Source organism: Sminthopsis crassicaudata, chromosome 1 (assembly GCF_048593235.1).
Source record: "Sminthopsis crassicaudata isolate SCR6 chromosome 1, ASM4859323v1, whole genome shotgun sequence".
NCBI classification, from domain to species: Eukaryota; Metazoa; Chordata; class Mammalia; order Dasyuromorphia; family Dasyuridae; genus Sminthopsis; species Sminthopsis crassicaudata.
The window spans coordinates 553,989,557-554,007,311 of NC_133617.1; the positions used below are offsets into that span (position 1 = coordinate 553,989,557).

Below are 17,755 nucleotides of genomic sequence, written 5' to 3' on the forward strand. Positions count from 1 at the left end.
AAAGTTTGTATTCTCATAAGGGAAATTACTGAATTTATGATATTTTTCTTCCCTAGAGGACAAAACACTATCTGGGACCTTTTGCCCTCTTTCCTTCTTTATCCTGAGAAAAAAAAAAGCAAGCTCTTTTTCAAGTGGTCAATAAAATCCAGATATTAATTTGCATTTGCTTTTAAAGCTCAGATATTCCACTCGACAATATATTCCAGGTCATGCATGGTGTTTGTAATAAAGTTTCGTGTTTCATTTTGTAGTGGTGACCTAGGGTGAAAATGAAAGGAAATAAACCAGGAAAGCAAAATTGGCATTTTAGAAAATCTGATGACATATTGCTTTCACTCCTTCTCTGAAATGGTCAGTGTTGAATAAGCGCTTGACTTCTTAGGAGAGGCTATTTGCCATTTTCCCAGGCTTGTATTGTCAAAAAATTCTCAACTCTACCACAGGCTTTTGTGATTTCTTCAGGATAATTGCAGAGATCAAGTCTCCAAGGGAGTACAATAAAAACAAACAAATCAGACCTGTCCTGCAATCGTGAGCGCCTCAAACTGGTCGATACGCGGGATACTCAAATAGGGAATTTTACTTTGACAGATGTTCATTCTTTTAATGGCGAGATAGCTACAGGAATAGAAAAGGCATTCTCCTTCAGTCAAGTAAACGGTTTCACGATTTTTCTTAAGCCCCCGCTGCTTTCTTTTGGCCGCTTCCCTAACCCGCCGGGAATACCGTCAAGATCTTAGTCCAGGTAGATCTGACGTCAAGAGATGGCTTTCGTCGATTTGACGTGTAAACACTCATTTCCATTCTGGCTCGGGAGGGTTGGGGCTCCATTCAGCCCAGAGACAGAGGCGCTGTGCTGTGCGCTCGCTGGAAAGCTCTCACTTCTGCACCTCCTATCCGTTAGCATAGCAACGAGGAGCAAGAAGTGATCCAACAGCGTCTGAGTCTTGAAAGATTGATCTCTTGTTTGCCTTTCTCCTGTGTTTGCTTCTCTTCCCTTCTATTTCCTTCGTGTGTGTGCAATGGATGTGAGATATTGGTCTCTGCAGTATATTGCTTTTGCTCTCTATTTCTGCTGGTGTGCAATGTACAGTGGTAGAGCAGAAAAACAGTTCGTTAATGAATGGGCAGCGGAGATACCTGGGGGTCTAAATTCAGCCAGAGAGATAGCAGAGGAGCTGGGTTACGACCTTCTCGGACAGGTAAGCTCGCACTTCACAAGTTACTTTCTAGTGCTCGGGGCAGGTGTAGTGTCTGTATGTTGGGGTCCGACAATCCTTCCAATCTTCTAGTCATCGTGTTAATACTGAACGAGGATTGCTCTGTTTAACTCAGTCCTTTCTCTGTGCCGGCTCTTAGAATGCATGCATTTTTTTGTCGTTTCTATGGGTGCGACCCGGCAGAAGCATGTTTGTGCAGCTGGATGCTATTATCTTTCCTACTCACTGCCTGTTCTCAGATCGAAATCCGTCCCAGTGCGGTTACTAAGTGAAATCTCTTCCCCTCTTGCCTGGGGAATTCCCAGAACACCCAGACTCCCAGGACCCGCCGGGCAGGAGTCCCGACGCACGCAGTTCCTAGAGCCTCGACCCAGTCTGCGTCAGGAGCAGCTGGCTGTTTTCTTCTTTTCAATATGGCAGCGTCATAAGCAAGGCAGGCCTCTGTGGTATCGGCTAGCCCTCCCGGCAGCTGCAAGGGGGGCATGCCAGAGCTACTGAAGTAAAACTCAGCCTGAGCTGGGTCGAATCCCAAAGAAGCTCGGAGGCATGAAGGGGTGCAGAGATTTCCGGGAACTGTCTGAGAGCGTTGTTCAGAATTCGGGGACCGCCCCCGAGTCCCAGGCCCCGCCCCGCCCACCTTTTCTGGTTGTACAGATGTTTCACTGGGAAACTTGCGAAGTCTGGGATCTCAACTTTTCCCTGTCTTTCCCCTTCTGCTACCATCACTCCCCTCCCCCCTACTTTAAACTGCCAGACTTTGGGGAAGGGATACATTAACCTTCGCACCTCTTTGCCAAGTGCGTAATTGCTGTAGGCAGGGGTCTCCTCTCTGGGAAGGAAAAGCCTGAGAAGAAGTGGGACTCAGGTTCATAGAAAGAAGTGATGAGTAAGAGAGCCGGGGGTAAGTATTCATCTGCCAGCCTTAGTGACAAATTATTCTTTCCTAAATTAAAATCCCCGCCCGTTGCCTGGGAAGTTACTGTAAGTGGGGGTGACGAGGTAGGTGGGGCAGAGGATGAAGGAATTGTACTCCCCCCTTTCTACCTCTCCCCTTCTTCCTTTCTCTGTCTTCTCTTTTCTTTCTTTCTTTTTAATTTTTTTGGCGCGTTTTTCCGGAAATCGTGTGTGACGCTATGGCAGCCACAGATGAGTAACTGGATTTACGTTTCAGTGTGATTGCTAATTCTATCCATTGAGGCCACTAGGGAATGGAAATATAGTTCACTTTCGGTGGTCACATTTTTTCCAACTTTATTCTGAAATAAACGGCAACCCCCCCCAAATAAATACGTTTAGAATTCCAGTCCCTATATATGGAGAGGTTGTAGGAAGAAAATAAGGACCAAATATAAGATCCCAGAGTCTAATAATCCTTTTCCCTTTCCCACGTGCTGATAAAAGAATCTATTCTTTAATAGAATTGCAATTCAACTCAACAGATATTTCTGAAGTTTTCCTAAGTATTACATAAATATCCATTACCTCATAATGATTTTAAACATTTGTTCTCAAGGTGTTGACAGTCTAAAGTTAAGGGATGTATGAGACAGAGAAAGAGAGAGAGAGGGAGAGAGGGAGAGGAGAGAGGGAGAGAGAGAGGGAGGGAGGAAGGAGGGGAGAGAGTATGTCAGGGGACCGTAGTGAATAGAATATGCCAGCCCAGGAGTCAGAAGGACCTGAATTCAAATCCAGACCTTAGATATTTACTAGCTTGTATAATCCTGTGCAAGTCATTTAATCCCATTGCCCTCTTTTCCCCACCCTTGATTTTTTAAAAGAGTACAACAAATTAAGTAACTATTCTTCATTAGAATTTTCTTTGTGAAGAGAGTTGTCACCTAGAGATGGTTAAACTAGCTCATCGTTATTGCACACATGATCTTTTTTCCTACATAGTTTCTCAGTGGAATATTTATTATTCTTCTGCTTAAAGTCACAGCTTTCCCTTCATACTTTCTTATGCAATCCACTCTTATTGATTTAGATAGCTATTTGCCAATAGTTTATTAATCAACGTGGTTGAGAGTATATGTGAAGGCAGGTAGAATTGAGAGGTTTACCAGGGAGTGATCTTTGATTTGGATTATTAGGGACTCACCATTTGTAGGACACTGTCCCAAATGACCAATATTTGTTTCTACTGCCTATCACAATTCCTTAAATATAGTTGGCATTTGATAAATGTTTGTTGAATAAAACATTCATTATGAAGGATCATGTGGATTAAACATACTACATGGCAAAACATTTACTATGAAAATTATTTTTCCCAAAGCATTTGTAGTGACTAAAGCTAACTCTTCCAATGAAAATATGATCAGTATTGCAGAACATAATCATTCTGACTCAAATATATCTACCTATGACTATGGCTATGAAAATAATACAAATCATCAGTATAATCTTTATAACACTGTTTATTTCAATAGTACCAAAGAAGAGAAAACATTTATTTCCTCTCAGTAATATTGAATTCATCAAATATTTATTGAATCTCTTCTATGTGTTTTAAACTGTGGGAGGAAATATCATATGAAAATATACTGCCTCTAAATGGAAACAGTTTAGTTTCCATCGATATGGAATGAAGCAAAATGCTCCACAACTGAGGCCCATTTTATTTGTGTGTGTGCTGCCAAAAAAAGAAGGGTGAACATCTCTTGTGTGATGTAGTAGAAAGGTCACTTTTCTATGAAGAGGCAAATCCTTAAAATTCAAGGAATAGTCTAAATAAAAGCCATTCTTTGCAGGTCAGTTGAAATTAGTTGTGTTTGTCAGATAAGTGCTTCTTTGAGAACTGAATTTTTTTCTCCACCTTATAGATTGGATCACTTGAAAATCACTACTTATTCAGGCATAAAACTCACCCAAGAAGGTCTCGAAGAAGTGCCATTCACATCACGAAAAGATTATCTGATGATGACCGAGTAAGTTCTTTAATTTTTCTGTGAATCAATGTGCTGGCTTTTCTGCCTACCAATTCAAATGAAAGCCAATGAACTTTCTATTCTGATGATTAGATTTCTATATTTTTTTTTTTGCTGCAGGTATATATTTTCACAAATAATATCATTATTAGGATAATTTGTGTGAGACAATAAACATAAATGAATAAAATGCACCTATCTGTGCAAATATCTGTGATTTTGTTCCCTATGGCGCCTTACAAATCAGATCTCAGTCTCTCTAAGGACTTGACAGAAAGTCTTTGAGAATTGTTGTGGCAGCAAATTTATCTTTCTGTAGCTACATACTGGTGAGTGAGTCTCACCAACTTTAGCTTGGCTGGTTTTTGGACATTTTCAAACCTACTGATACTTTCCAGAAATTATTTTTGTTTATTTGTTTTGCTTTTGGCATAGCCTCCAAGAAGCCAGACTTACTTCCACTGTTCAAATTAAGGCACAGGGAGAAGGATTCAATATGTCTATCTCTCAATCAATAAACATTTATTAATCACTTTCTATGTGCCAGTCACTGTACTAAGTGCTGGAAATACAAAAAGAGTGGAAAGACAGTTACTTCGCTCAAGTAGCTTATAATCTAATAGAAGAAACAACATGAAAAACAAATATATACAAATTAAATGAGATGCAGGATAAGTAAGTGATTATTAACAGAATGAAAACACTAGAATTAAGAGAGGTTGGGAAAGCCCTCCTGTAGGTGAGATTCTAGTTGGGATTTAAAGGAAGTCAGAGAGGTAAGTAGGTGGAATGGAAGGAGGAAAGCATTCCAGGTATGGGGGACATATCAGCAGAAAAAGTGCCCAGAGCTGAGAGATGGGGTGTCTTGTTCCTGGAACAGCCAAGAAGCTAGTCATATTGGATTGAAGAAAATATGTCAGGGAATAAGGTATAAGAAGACATGAAAAGTATGAAGAGCTAAGTCATGAGAGTTTTAAATGTCAAAAAGAGCATTTCATATTTGATCTTGGAAACAATAGAAAGCCCCGGGAGTTTATTGAGAAGTATGTGTGTAACATAATTCAACTTGTGCTTTAGAGAGTGTGTGTACAGTATATAATGTACTATATATATATATATATATATATATATATATATATATATATATACATATATATACATATATACATATATATATTCCTCCACTAAGAATATATATACATATATATAGTGTGCATACGTGTATATGCACACATGTATAAACACATATACATATTCAAGGTGTTCTGATTGCATTAACTTAAAACTATGTATGTTTGTGTGTACATGTGTGTCTATGACATACATATGTTTAGTGGAGGAATATATTGTATATTATATAATTATATATAATTACATGCACAAAATTTATTATTCATAATTATATATATCATGTTCCTTTATTAAAATCTTATTTGTATGTCTAACCTCAAATACAGGCACACATTACATAAAACCATCTTAAAATGCTTAACCAATCTTCACATTAGTCCAGAAATCATGAGACAAAAGTCTCATGATAACAGATTTTATTTAAATAGCAATTTACAAAAAAGCTTTTCCCATAGCAATCCTCTGAGGTCAGTAGAGATCCATTTTGCAGACAAGAAAATCAATTCCAAGAGAGCTTAGGACATTTATCTAAAGTTGCACAATTAATAACTGATAGTCAACATTCCACCCTGGAACTTATGGGACTAAATCCAGTGATCTTTCCATTGTGCCCCACCTCAGTTCTAGTATAAATTTAATCTACTCTGTTACTTTTTTTCCCCTTCAGGGGGACAATTCACAAGGCTAGCACACATACACATATGCATGTATGTATATATGCTTATAAATATGTATTATATATATATATAATAATATATACTACATAGATAATATAATATTATACATATATGTACACAGTCCCAAAAGTCTTAGTGCATTTAAGGTATTAAATTTTATTTTAAATATCTAATTAAATACATAATTATTATTAAAATAACCATTTTAAGTTATTAGAACTTTAAATTACACTAAGACTTTTGAGACACTATACAGACATACAGGAACAAACCTATATATAAAAGCAGATGTACTTTTGATATTTGAGGACTGATTGTCAATATCATTAACTATGTATAATATTATACTGTATATCTGAACTATAGTCTTTTCCATGCTGGGCTCATTGCGCCTATTGTCCGATTAGCAGTTATAACTGCTCCTTTCTCTAGGCAGTGCCACTATTTGGGTCTATTTTATTTTGAGCTGTATATGAGATATCTTGCCTCTGATTGATTCCTTGCCTTTGGAGCTATTTTCTGTTATTGTTTTTAAACATGGTTAGAACATTTATTCTATTCATCCTGAAGGGGAAACAAAAGATTGTCAAGAAAACACACTTGTAGCATCACATGATCTCTCCAGAAACATTCCCCCGTTGTGTGACTATAGTACTTCCAGCATGTGAAAGATAGGAAGACTTAGCCACAAAAAAAGAACATTGGTTCTGCAATCTGACAACCTGTGTCCAAATCGCCCTCCCAAAAAAATTACTTCCTATGCAACCATGTACATGTAGAAAACTATATGTAACGACTGATCATAGAGTTAGACAAGATATTAGCAACCATCAAGTCAAACTTTCTCAGGATATAGATGAAAAATCAATTTACTTTACTTTCGCCCTCTAGCCTTTATTGCTCAGTTCTATGTAGTTAGTCAGATTATACTTTCCGTAGAATTTAAAAGATATGATGATGATAGAATTTTATAACACTTTAAGGATTACAAGGCTATTTACAAATATCAATTCTTTATCTTCATAGCAATCCTAGGAAGTTGGTATGATAACATCTTCATTTCATAAATGAGTAAACTGAGGTAAATAGAGAATACATGATTTGTCCAAATTCACACAACTATCATGTGACAAAGGTTAGATTTGAACTCAGGTCTCCCTGAGGGCTTTAGGAACTGAAAGGAACCCTAAAGAGTGGGTAGATAACCTCATATTTTCCCCTGTATCTTATGACATCATAGGTATATGGAAATCCAGGTAAGTATGTTTCCTCCACCAATGGAGATCAACAGATGGATTTTGTCATCTGGGGAGAAGCTGATTGACTTGCTAAGGGCCAACAGCCATTATGTCTGAGATGAGACTTGAACCCAGTTCTTCCTGTCTCTGTGACTGACTTTCTCTTTTCTGATGACTATGCTATTCTCCCCCAGCCCCCTTTCCATCTTCTGCTCCAATATTCTATATCTTTGAATTTGACAAACCCAAGCAAATTTCTTTCAGGTCCATTTTCAGTGAAAACTTTCCTTCTTCTTCTCAAACCAGACATCTTTTTGCAGTTTGTGTATCAGAATTCATATAGGGTCTTCTCTCTAGGCACTGAGGTCATGCATTTTTGTTGCTCTGCTTAAATAACAGAACTGAAGCCAGACTGACCTCCACAGCTGTCATCAGCAAAGGTCAACACACTCCCTCAGTCCCCTTCTTTCCAATCAGAGATTGGGAAAAAATAATGAGAAAATAATGCTTTTTGGATTCAGAGTATCCATAGAAAAGATCAAATAGCCTGATTTCAAAGGAAAACAAAAGAAATTATGAAAAAAGGCTAAGCCTTGATCTACCATAGGTAGCTATTTATCCTTTAATAAAACCTTAACTTAGATAAGATAGAATAAATAACTTTCCTATTGTATCCATTTTTATGGCTAGCCCTTCTATTTTAAGATACGTTATGATTTGGGGGGGTCCCTAATTCTCTTATGCAAATCCTATCTATGATAAGAAAATTTCCAATTTCCTATATCATGTAAATTGCATTTTCTCAGATATTATTATATACTACTTGATGAATATTACCTATAACTATGCTTCTCAGAATTGTAAATCAAATCTCAATGATTGCCCCCTTTCATTGCTTTAGCTGACGTTTGCAAAACTAACTCTGTTTCATTTTAGTGCTTTTTGTTTACATTTTTTCTGATTTTCATTCAAATTAGCACTTAAAATGAAATGCAATTATGTACTCGCTTCCTAAGATTGTACTAGAATACTCTCCAATTGGAAGTGACCCTCTTCTCTAAAGACAAGCACTTGTTCCCTAGCAGCTTGCTTACAGAAGACTAATTTAAATGATAGGCAGTCTATTCTAAGCTATGGATATATTTCAAACCAACACAGTATTGCTTTCAAATATATGCAGTTTAAAAATAATTCATTAGTAAGTAATTTCTAGTTCCCAAATTCCTCCCAATGTTTATGATAGTTTCCCAGCACATTTTCTAGTTGAAGCATCAAGATGAATCCAATGATTGATTTTTATACCTTATTCCAGATTATTTTCCCCAAATTTATATTTACATTCATTAAATCCCAGCATACACTGGACTTCTATCTTGGGTGCAACTGAGATAACATTTTAGGTAGACAGAAAATGTTCCTCTTGCCCAGAAAATAGTGATATTTGCTTGGTAAAAGGCATAACTGATACAAGAAAGACTATCATGTGTTACTATTTATTTAAATTTTAATAGACAACAAGGAACATTGATAGGACAGCTAAGAAATGAATGCAATCTTAGGTTTAAGAGAGGCTTTATATTGAAGATCAGGGAGGTTCAGACAGTACCCTCTGTACTCTGCTATAGTCTAATCAAGTCAGGAATGTTATGTCAAGTTCAGTGCAAAAATTTTTAGGAAAAAGAATGTTCAGAGGCAGGCAATCAGTATGATGAAAGGCCTCTAGTTAATGACACACTAGGGGAGATTGAATGAACTAGGAATATTGTGCTTGGATGAGAAAACTTATAAAATACAATATAAAATTCTTTAAGTATCTGAAGGGCTGTCATGTGGAAGAGATAAATGTCTTGTCCTACTTATCCCCAGAGAAGAAAACAAAGGGCAATGAGTGGAAGCTACACAAAGACAAATCTAGAATTGATGTAAGGAAACACTTCCTAACTATTAGAGCTATCCCAAAGTGGCCTGCCTCTGGAAATAGTGAGTTCCCCCTCAAAGGCAGTATTGAAGCTAAGGTAGGATGACTACTTCTCAAGTATATTGTAGAAAGGATTCTTGATTAGACACAGTTTGATCTAGATGGCCTCTGAGGTACTCTCCAGATCTGAGATTTTGTGATTCTGCGAGGAAGTAGAAAGCATACTGGATTGAAAATCAGGAGACAACTTGAACCCACAATTCTCACCATTTACTAATCATGTGACCTTGATCAGTTCATTTAAGACATGTGAATCTCAACTTCCTTAACTATAAAGTGGGAATAATAGTAAGTACACTACCTATATCACAGAAATGTTATGACAATATTATATATATGAATGAGATAGTGTTTATCAAACATTTATAAATGGTAAGTTGCTCACCAAATGTCAGATTTTATTAAATGATGCATAAAACTAAACACACATGAGTAGTCAAAAAAGATTGAGCAACTAAGCAAATAGAAACACAATTTGAGAGTTATAACCATTTAAATTACTAGAAAAATCACCTGGTCTACTTATTTTATAGGAATATTTTGAGAAAAGTGCTTTGTTACCGTAATAGCATCATAAGCTGTTATTATAGGGTGTTATTATTTGATGGTATGGCTATAGAAAAAAATGGAAAATTTTAGAATATTCAAGCTGCAAGAGAATTGAGATTATACAGTAGCAACCTTTCATTTTAAATGAAATAAAAGTAAATTTTATAATACACACTGAGGATCATTCCAGAGAAATGAAAAAAAAAATTCCTTCCATTAGTCAAACACTTTTTTATATAGAGTAGAAACATCTAAAATATTGAGTGAATGAATAAAATATTCATTCAAATATTTGTGAAGAAAAAGCTAAGAAACTAAAACAAAAAAAAACTTTGTGGACTATGTTATGGGAATGGATAGAGTTTAATTTTTTTATATTAAAGCATTATTTTGTTGTATTTTGTATAAGATACATCGGGTGTACTTTCTATCAGATACATATCATAAGTTCAAATCCACATAAGCATAGATGTGTGGCTATTCTGAGATAAGCCTATGATGGGTGTGAAGTTGGGACTGTAGTCCTTTTCTCAGTTAACCCCCAACTATCTATATGACCTAAAGATAGTCATTTAATGACTTTGTGCCTCATATAAGATGCTATTGTAGACTTATATTGCTGGTCCATATATTGGCCTAGTGGTCAATACAAACAACTCCTATCACAACTTTACTCTCATAAACTGCTCTCCTTAAGGAAAAAAGTAGAATTCTTTCCCCATAGTTTCTGCTGTAACAGTGCAAGTATATGATGAAAAAAATCAAATGTTACTCATTTTAGATCATTTATTGAGTCTCTGTCACAGTAACAACTACAGAATACCCTGATTTTAACATAAAAACAGATATTGCTAAATTTATTCTGATGAACCAAGGTTTGTAACCATAGGGTAAATAAAATTTGAAGGAATCATCTCTTTGGCAAATGGTTCTTTTCTTCTTTGAAGTGTTCTTTATTATTATAAAATAGGAAATGCTTATCTCCCTAGTTTGTAGAATGAAATTGGATTGTCCATCTGCCATAAATCTGGTAAGACTAGGATCTGACGAGGGTGAGGAGAATAGTATTATTGGAGAATATTGTGGTTTTACTTATCCAAAATCTCTGCAGGTAACATGGGCTGAGCAACAGTATGGAAAAGAGAGAAACAAACGTTCTATCCTAAGAGATTCAGCAGAGGACCTCTTCAATGACCCAATGTGGAATCAGCAATGGTATTTGGTAAGTCATTACTCAAATATGGATGTGCACAGGCCAGTTATTTTATATTTTCATTTTGTCATATTGGGGAAATACAATATCCCTATGTCAGCTTGGGTTAAAACCAATATTTCAAACTTCATCTCTTTTGTGATGGAAAGGAAGAGAGGGAGGTAAAAAAAAAAAGTCCTGGTGTTTTGCTGATGTTCAACCATTCAGTTATGTCTGACTCTTTTTGACCTCATGGACTACATTGTCCATGGGGTTTTCTTGGCAAAGATATTGACTGCTTTGCCATTTCCTTCTCCAGTGGATTAAGGCAAACAGCAGTTAATTGATTTGCCCAGGGCCACATAACTAGTAATTGTCTAAGGTCAGATTTGAATTCAAGTCTTCCTGACCCAGTGTCACAGTGCATAGAGTACTAGACTGGAAGTCAAGAAGACTTATTTTCCTGAATTCAAATCTGACCTCAGAGACTTACTAGCTCTGTGACCTATTCACCTCAGTTTCCTCAATCATAAAATAAGCTAGAGTCTTTGCCAAGAAAATCCCAAATGGAGAAACAAAGAGTTAGACACAACTGAACAACCTAGACCTAGTGCTGTGTAAACTGAGCCATCTAGCTGCCTCTAAACCCTAATGATCCTTTCCACTAAATTACTGGAGAGAACAATACCAGGGCTCTTGGATTGTCAGAAGAATGTCAACTTTTTTGCCTATTCACCCTTTAAAAAATTAGAACTTATTTCCTTTTGACCCTAAGCAAGTTAGTCACTTTGGACCTCAGGTAATCAATAATCTGTAAAAATGAGGTAGTTAGACTGGATGACCCCTCAGGCGCCTTCATGCTCAATCAAAGACTTTAGAATGGTGACATAAGTTTAAATAACATCTCTGAGCATATTAGTTTACTGGCATTGGACAAGTAAATTAACACCACAGTGCGCTAAGTCAGAGGTATCATGGAGTCCCAAGCAAAGGCCATGCATGGATTCCTTACAGCCCAAACCAAAATGTAATTGGAAAATGTGTTGCAAGATAAATAAAATATAGCAAAACACAAATACCATTGTATTTTAAACCTACATCAATTCTTGTTCACATAGGCATCCTTATGTATGAATTAATTGCCTCCATTTCTATTTTAGTCTAATACCACTGCTCTAGACAACCTTCTAAGACTCTAAATTTCAGTGACAGTGGCAACCTACATTGATAAAAGGAGTTTCCTCCTCAGGGAGTCCCCCTATACCAATAAAATCACAAGTCAAGTTTTCTCTCTGTATTTTTTATGAATTTCTGTATTCATTTTAATTCATTGTAAACTTAAATATGAAGTGAGAATAGAAAAAAAAGAACATTTCATATACACAGCAGGACATTAGAATTCAATATAAAGTAATAAATGTCTATTTCAAGAAAACATATATAATTAATACTATACATTGTTTTCAAAAGTATCCAGCTTTTATGTGCTTCCTTCTAGATTTTCTTTTGTTCCCTGTTGTGTACTTTTTACTTTATTTCCACTTACTTTATTTCATATCTTTCTCTGGAGGTGGATAGCATCTTCTTTTATAAGTCAAAGTCTTCATGTTTTTTCCAGATCAACAAGTTCACCATTTCCTATACCACAGCAGTATTCCAACACAATCACATGCTATCTAAAGGATTGTCTATGAAAGTTTTTCCTGTTTCTTTTTCTATTCTTGACTACATTGATTATATTTTTATAAGAAATGTTTAATTTAATTATTTATGAATTGTTTAGAAGAATATACTTCTTCATGACTTCCAATTCTATCTCAGTTACTTTTTGCAGAAAAAGGTACAGCCTCCCTCTTTGTTCCTGAGATTGAAAGTTAGCTCATTCTCTTATGACTTGATCATGCTATATAATCTTAATACCCTAACTTCCTTTCTAGCATACTTTGCTAGATACTTTGTTGATAGGCTATGGTTTTTATATGCTTCAAACCAGCAAGGTTTATTCAAATCTCTGATAAAAAATTTATTTTTATTACATTCAAGTTACTTACTTATTCCTTTGTCACATATCTGGCAACCCCTTCTGATGTTTTACTTCTGTGAGCTTCCATTCCCTGACAGCTCAGATATGCAGTTCTATATGCTATAATTTTAGAATACAGAGAAAGACAGACACAGAGAGTTGGAAAGGGGATGGGGAGAAACAGAGAGGGAGAGAGAGAGAGAGAGAGAGAGAGAGAGGAGAGAGAGAGAGAAGAGAGAGAGAGAGAGGAGAGAGAGAGAGAGAGAGAGAGAGAAAGAGAAAGAGAGGAGAGAGAGAGAGAGAGAGAGAAGAGAGAGAGAGAGAGAGAGAGAGAGAGAGAGAGGAGAGAGAGAGAGAGAGAGAGAGAGAGGGAGGGAGGGAGGGAGGGAGGGAGGGAGGGAGGGAGGAAAAGGAGGGAGGGAGAAGAGGGAGGGAGGAAGGAAGGGAGGGGAGGCACAGAGGCAGGAGTAGGGTGGGAGTCGAGTAAAGAGAAATTCCCCCTTCAACATAATCTTTATTCTCTTAAGTCACCTGAATTTGGAAATAGGCAATTAAATGACATCATTGACTGGCCATTGCTGGTTGCCCTTTTCCTTTGGGAAAAAAAGATAAAAACACTCTTGAAATATTACTATGTATACACTAAACAATCAAAAGCAAAGAGGAATGGGAATTTGTGCCTCACTTTTATTTTCCAGAGAAAGGGGAAATGGAATATCAAACAAAGCTTCAGTAGATGGGAAAGCTTGAACATTTCATTAGAAAAGAAAGAAAAATGATGAGCAAGTAGCTTCTTCAAAGGTTTTATCCTTCAGAGAGAAGGGGCCTCAGGGTGATTCATCCTTTCAAGTGATTTTTCCACTGGAACAGCAAGAAAAAGTGTACCACCCTGATGATTCACTCTTCAAGACCTACCCCCAACTTTGGATTTTTTAACCTAATTACCTTCTATTAAGTTGCCCAAACATCCAAGAATGACACCAGGGAGAGCAAATACAAATTTTCAGGCTGAGGCTCAAGTTGGGTTCCCAACTGCAGAGAGGAAAAGCCTATATATCTGTCAATAACTTTTGTATTTTTTTTTTCCTAGCAAGATACCAGGATGACCCCAGTCTTGCCCAAGCTGGACCTCCATGTGATCCCAGTTTGGCAAAAAGGAATAACAGGGAAAGGAGATCGTTATCACTGTCCTGGACGATGGCCTGGAGTGGAATCACACTGACATTTATGCAAACTATGTGAGTTTTGGGCTTTCACACTCTGCCAGTGTTCAAGACTTGGTGGACAGCTCCCTGCTCTGCTGCACACACATGAAAGCAACTGAGCATTTATTTCCTCAGGCAGGAGCCTGTTCTGCCTGGTGTGGGGTCACATGATCCAGAGTCAGCCTCTCTTGTTCCTTTCCCTCACTCTTCTGCCAATTTATCATAAATCTGCTTTGTGTCACTGGGAGTTGAATAGAATTAATCTCCCAGGAATAACCTCCCAATGGATGTGGGTGGGCATCAGACCTTGGCATATTCCCTTGTCTTAGAGATAAGGTGAATTATTAAAAATCTTTCAGACCTTCTCTGAGTAAAAAAAAAAAAAAAGGCAACCAAACAAAAAATCCACTTTTTAGAATTCACTGTTGCATGTCTCCAAAAATATGTGTTTTCATCATGGCCTCATATCATTTACTGTCAGTCTTCCTAGTGCTCATATCCAAAGCAGGAGTGCTATAGTGAGGGAGAGAAATGCGGAGTGGCCAGCATCAATCAAGAAAAAGGCATTTATTAAGTGCTTATGATATGCAGACCCTCTTCTAAGCACTATGGACACAAAGGAAAAAAATAATCTTTGCCCTTGAGGGACTTACATGCAATCCTATGAGAACCTATGAATGTTTACAAAATATTTACTGTATAAATACAAGATAATTCAGGGGCTAAAGGGAAAGGGTCTTTTAGGTCTCAATTAGTGCAAATAATGAATCCCCCCTAGTATTTACATTATTCGAATTCTCATTGAATATTCCCATTGAGCTAGAACTATTCATCACATTTAATATAATTATAACTGGTAATAAATAGTGTTGGAGGAAGCTAAGGAACAGGAACTATGAATAAAATCTGGAAAGGAACATACACATTTTTGGTGGGGGGGGTGGAAAATGGGCTAATATGGGAATTTTTTGGCTTTGACTGGATTATTTATCTTCTAAAAATAATTTTTTAAAAAATAGGGGAGGTGGGAGAGAGAAAAATGGATTTTTATCCATTAAAAAAGAAAATTAAATTGGAAAAAAAGAAGTTGGGGACAACAAAGAATTCCCAAGAAATGGAGGTGGGTATGACCCCTCAGTTCAGCCCTTGTTTTGTGAGAATGCTCTGCCCACCTACAATCTACAAAATACTTTTTTTTTGTTCCTGGATCAGGAGAGCTTCAGTTACATGTTTTAGCCCATGTTCAAACCACAGTGACAGGCTCAGTGGGGAATTAAATTGGGTTAGATGGTAAGAAAAGATCCTGTGGTGAAAGAATACCAAAGCAGTCTAAGCAGTTTCTAGGAAAAGTCTAATATTTCTTCTCCCCCAGCCTCTCAATTCTAAAAGTGATTCTTGAGGTTATATCCACCTTAAAAACCCTAATGCTGTGGGGACAGATAGAACTACATAACCAAAAAGTCAGAGAAACTGGGCTCCAGTGGACATAGTTTCTAGTCCCGCAGAATCTCCACTGACTAGCTATGTAATTTAGCCATTTGGGACCCTCAGTTACATTCAACTATAAAGTTAAGGGATTTATCTAGAAAATAATGTAAATGGGCCTTTCCTGCATACTATGAACACTTAATAGCTTTGCTGTTCACCAATCTTGCAATTAAACAATTTGCATTTTGCGTCAGAAGAGTTTTGTTGTTAAATTGGGGTTAATCTGGGTTGCTGGAACAGGTGTATATATGTGTTAAGAGGATAGAGAATAATAAGGTCTAGGAAAAATTTAGTTACCAGTGATGTTCAATAAGTGAAACCCAGTGGTCATACAGGAAACACACGCAGGAAACATAAAGAGTATAAGCAGCACTGCTTGATTCTCTGCTTGGTCACAAAGCCTGTTATTGCTTTACTTTCTGCAGTTGCATTAACTGTATATGAATCACCCTTCCCTAAATAGTTAAAAATAAATACTAGTGATTGGTTTCAAAACTTTGTGAATTGCATAAAAATATTCTTAAATCATATGATGAATTGTCAATATGAGGAATTACTTTTGAGTGTAAATTCAAAATTATATAGGAACATCTCTAGGCATTATTTTGATGCATAATTTACATCTTATAATCACACCTTAGTTATGAACACTTCTGCATACCTTGTTTTATTTGAACCTTGAAATAATCTTATAAACTAAGTAGTGACTATATTATAATCTCCATTTTATAGACAAAGAAAAATATCACTCCAATAGAAATTGTGACTTGCCCAAAGTCACAGAGTACTGCTGTCTGAGCCCTCAGGCCCAAAGGTTTTTTGAGTAAAGTAGCCTAAAAGGAGGTAATAAAAACATAAAGTTTTTTGCACACCTAAAATATTGCATAAGTGGTATTATTATTACATCGTTCTCATTTCCCATTATTATTGTTATTATTATTATTGCTGCCCACCTTTTCCATGACTTCAGTACTCCTAGCATTAAAGACCCAAGAGAAGGGATATTTAAGCAGACTGCTCTTTTACTACCTAATTAAGCTGTATTTAGCAAAACCATGGTCTGAGGTTCATTTAGGTGGCTAAAAGAAGCAAGATGTAGGATTGCAGATTGGGTTACTGAACATACATTCCCGAGAACCATGTAACAGGGGAAGGTGGGTTGTCTTTGACCAGTCACACTGAAAGGCTGATTTGCTGTTTCTGTAGGATCCAGAGGCCAGTTATGACTTTAATGACAATGACCGTGATCCATTTCCCAGATATGATCCTACAAATGAAAACAAGTGAGTAAATGTCCCATACTTAGAAAAAATGCATTATTAAATTGTTTTCCAGCTTATATTTGGAGCAAAATGACTCTATAAATGGCACATGCTTTTCTGCACTCTGAATACTCAGAATGCAGAGTGCTTCACCATTTAACTGTAGAACTATTTGTCCCGACCTTCAATTGTCACAGTTGGGGGGGTTTGTGTTGTTGGTTTGGGTTTGTCTTTTTTTTTAAAGAAACCAAAGTACCTTCTATTTTTGTACCTGTTGTTGGAAATGGGAATTTATTGAGTTTCCTGATAAAATTAAAGCATTTCATTTATTTTATAAAGCTGTAGAAGAATTAAGAGATAAAAGGAGAAACCTGAAACTAAACCACCTTCATTTTTCCTCTCCCTCCCCCCATCCTCTCCTTCTTCACTATTTAGCAAGACTACTTTAAAACTCAGGAAAGCATCTATTTTTTTAGGTGGGAGAGGAGACAAAGCTAAAATTTCACAAGAGGTGAGGGGGGGAAGGAGTAGTACAATTTATGGGCGAGATTTTCATGTTCTGGGGTCTGCCAATATTGTAGGAAGAACAATAAAACAAATAATCTTATACAGTCATGGACTCATAAGAAGAACATCTCTATGTCTCTTAAAGCATTACTTAAAGCTCCAGGGACTAGATAGTATGGTAGATAGTTGGAGCAGGGGGAGATCCTGAGTTCAAGTGCAGCAGAAGTCTGAGATGCTTAATAGCTGTATGACTCTGGGCAAATCATTTAACCTTCCTCAAATCCAATTTCTTTTTCTGTAAAAGCAAAAACAAAAACAAAAACAAAAAAACTGTGATTATAGTGAGGATAAAAAT

General features: G+C 36.7%; 1 protein-coding gene across 1 annotated transcript in view; it reads left to right on the forward strand.

Moving 5' to 3' along the window:
* The first annotated feature begins 803 nt into the window (after positions 1-803).
* PCSK1 (proprotein convertase subtilisin/kexin type 1) overlaps positions 804-17,755 on the forward strand; it is a 64,978-nt gene continuing 48,026 nt past the window's right edge. Inside the window, exons 1-3 of the mRNA XM_074282033.1 lie at positions 804-1,205; positions 4,046-4,150; positions 10,835-10,945. Coding sequence (XP_074138134.1) covers positions 1,026-1,205; positions 4,046-4,150; positions 10,835-10,945 — 396 coding nt within the window. The 5' untranslated portion in view covers positions 804-1,025. The remainder of the gene's footprint in view (positions 1,206-4,045; positions 4,151-10,834; positions 10,946-17,755) is intronic.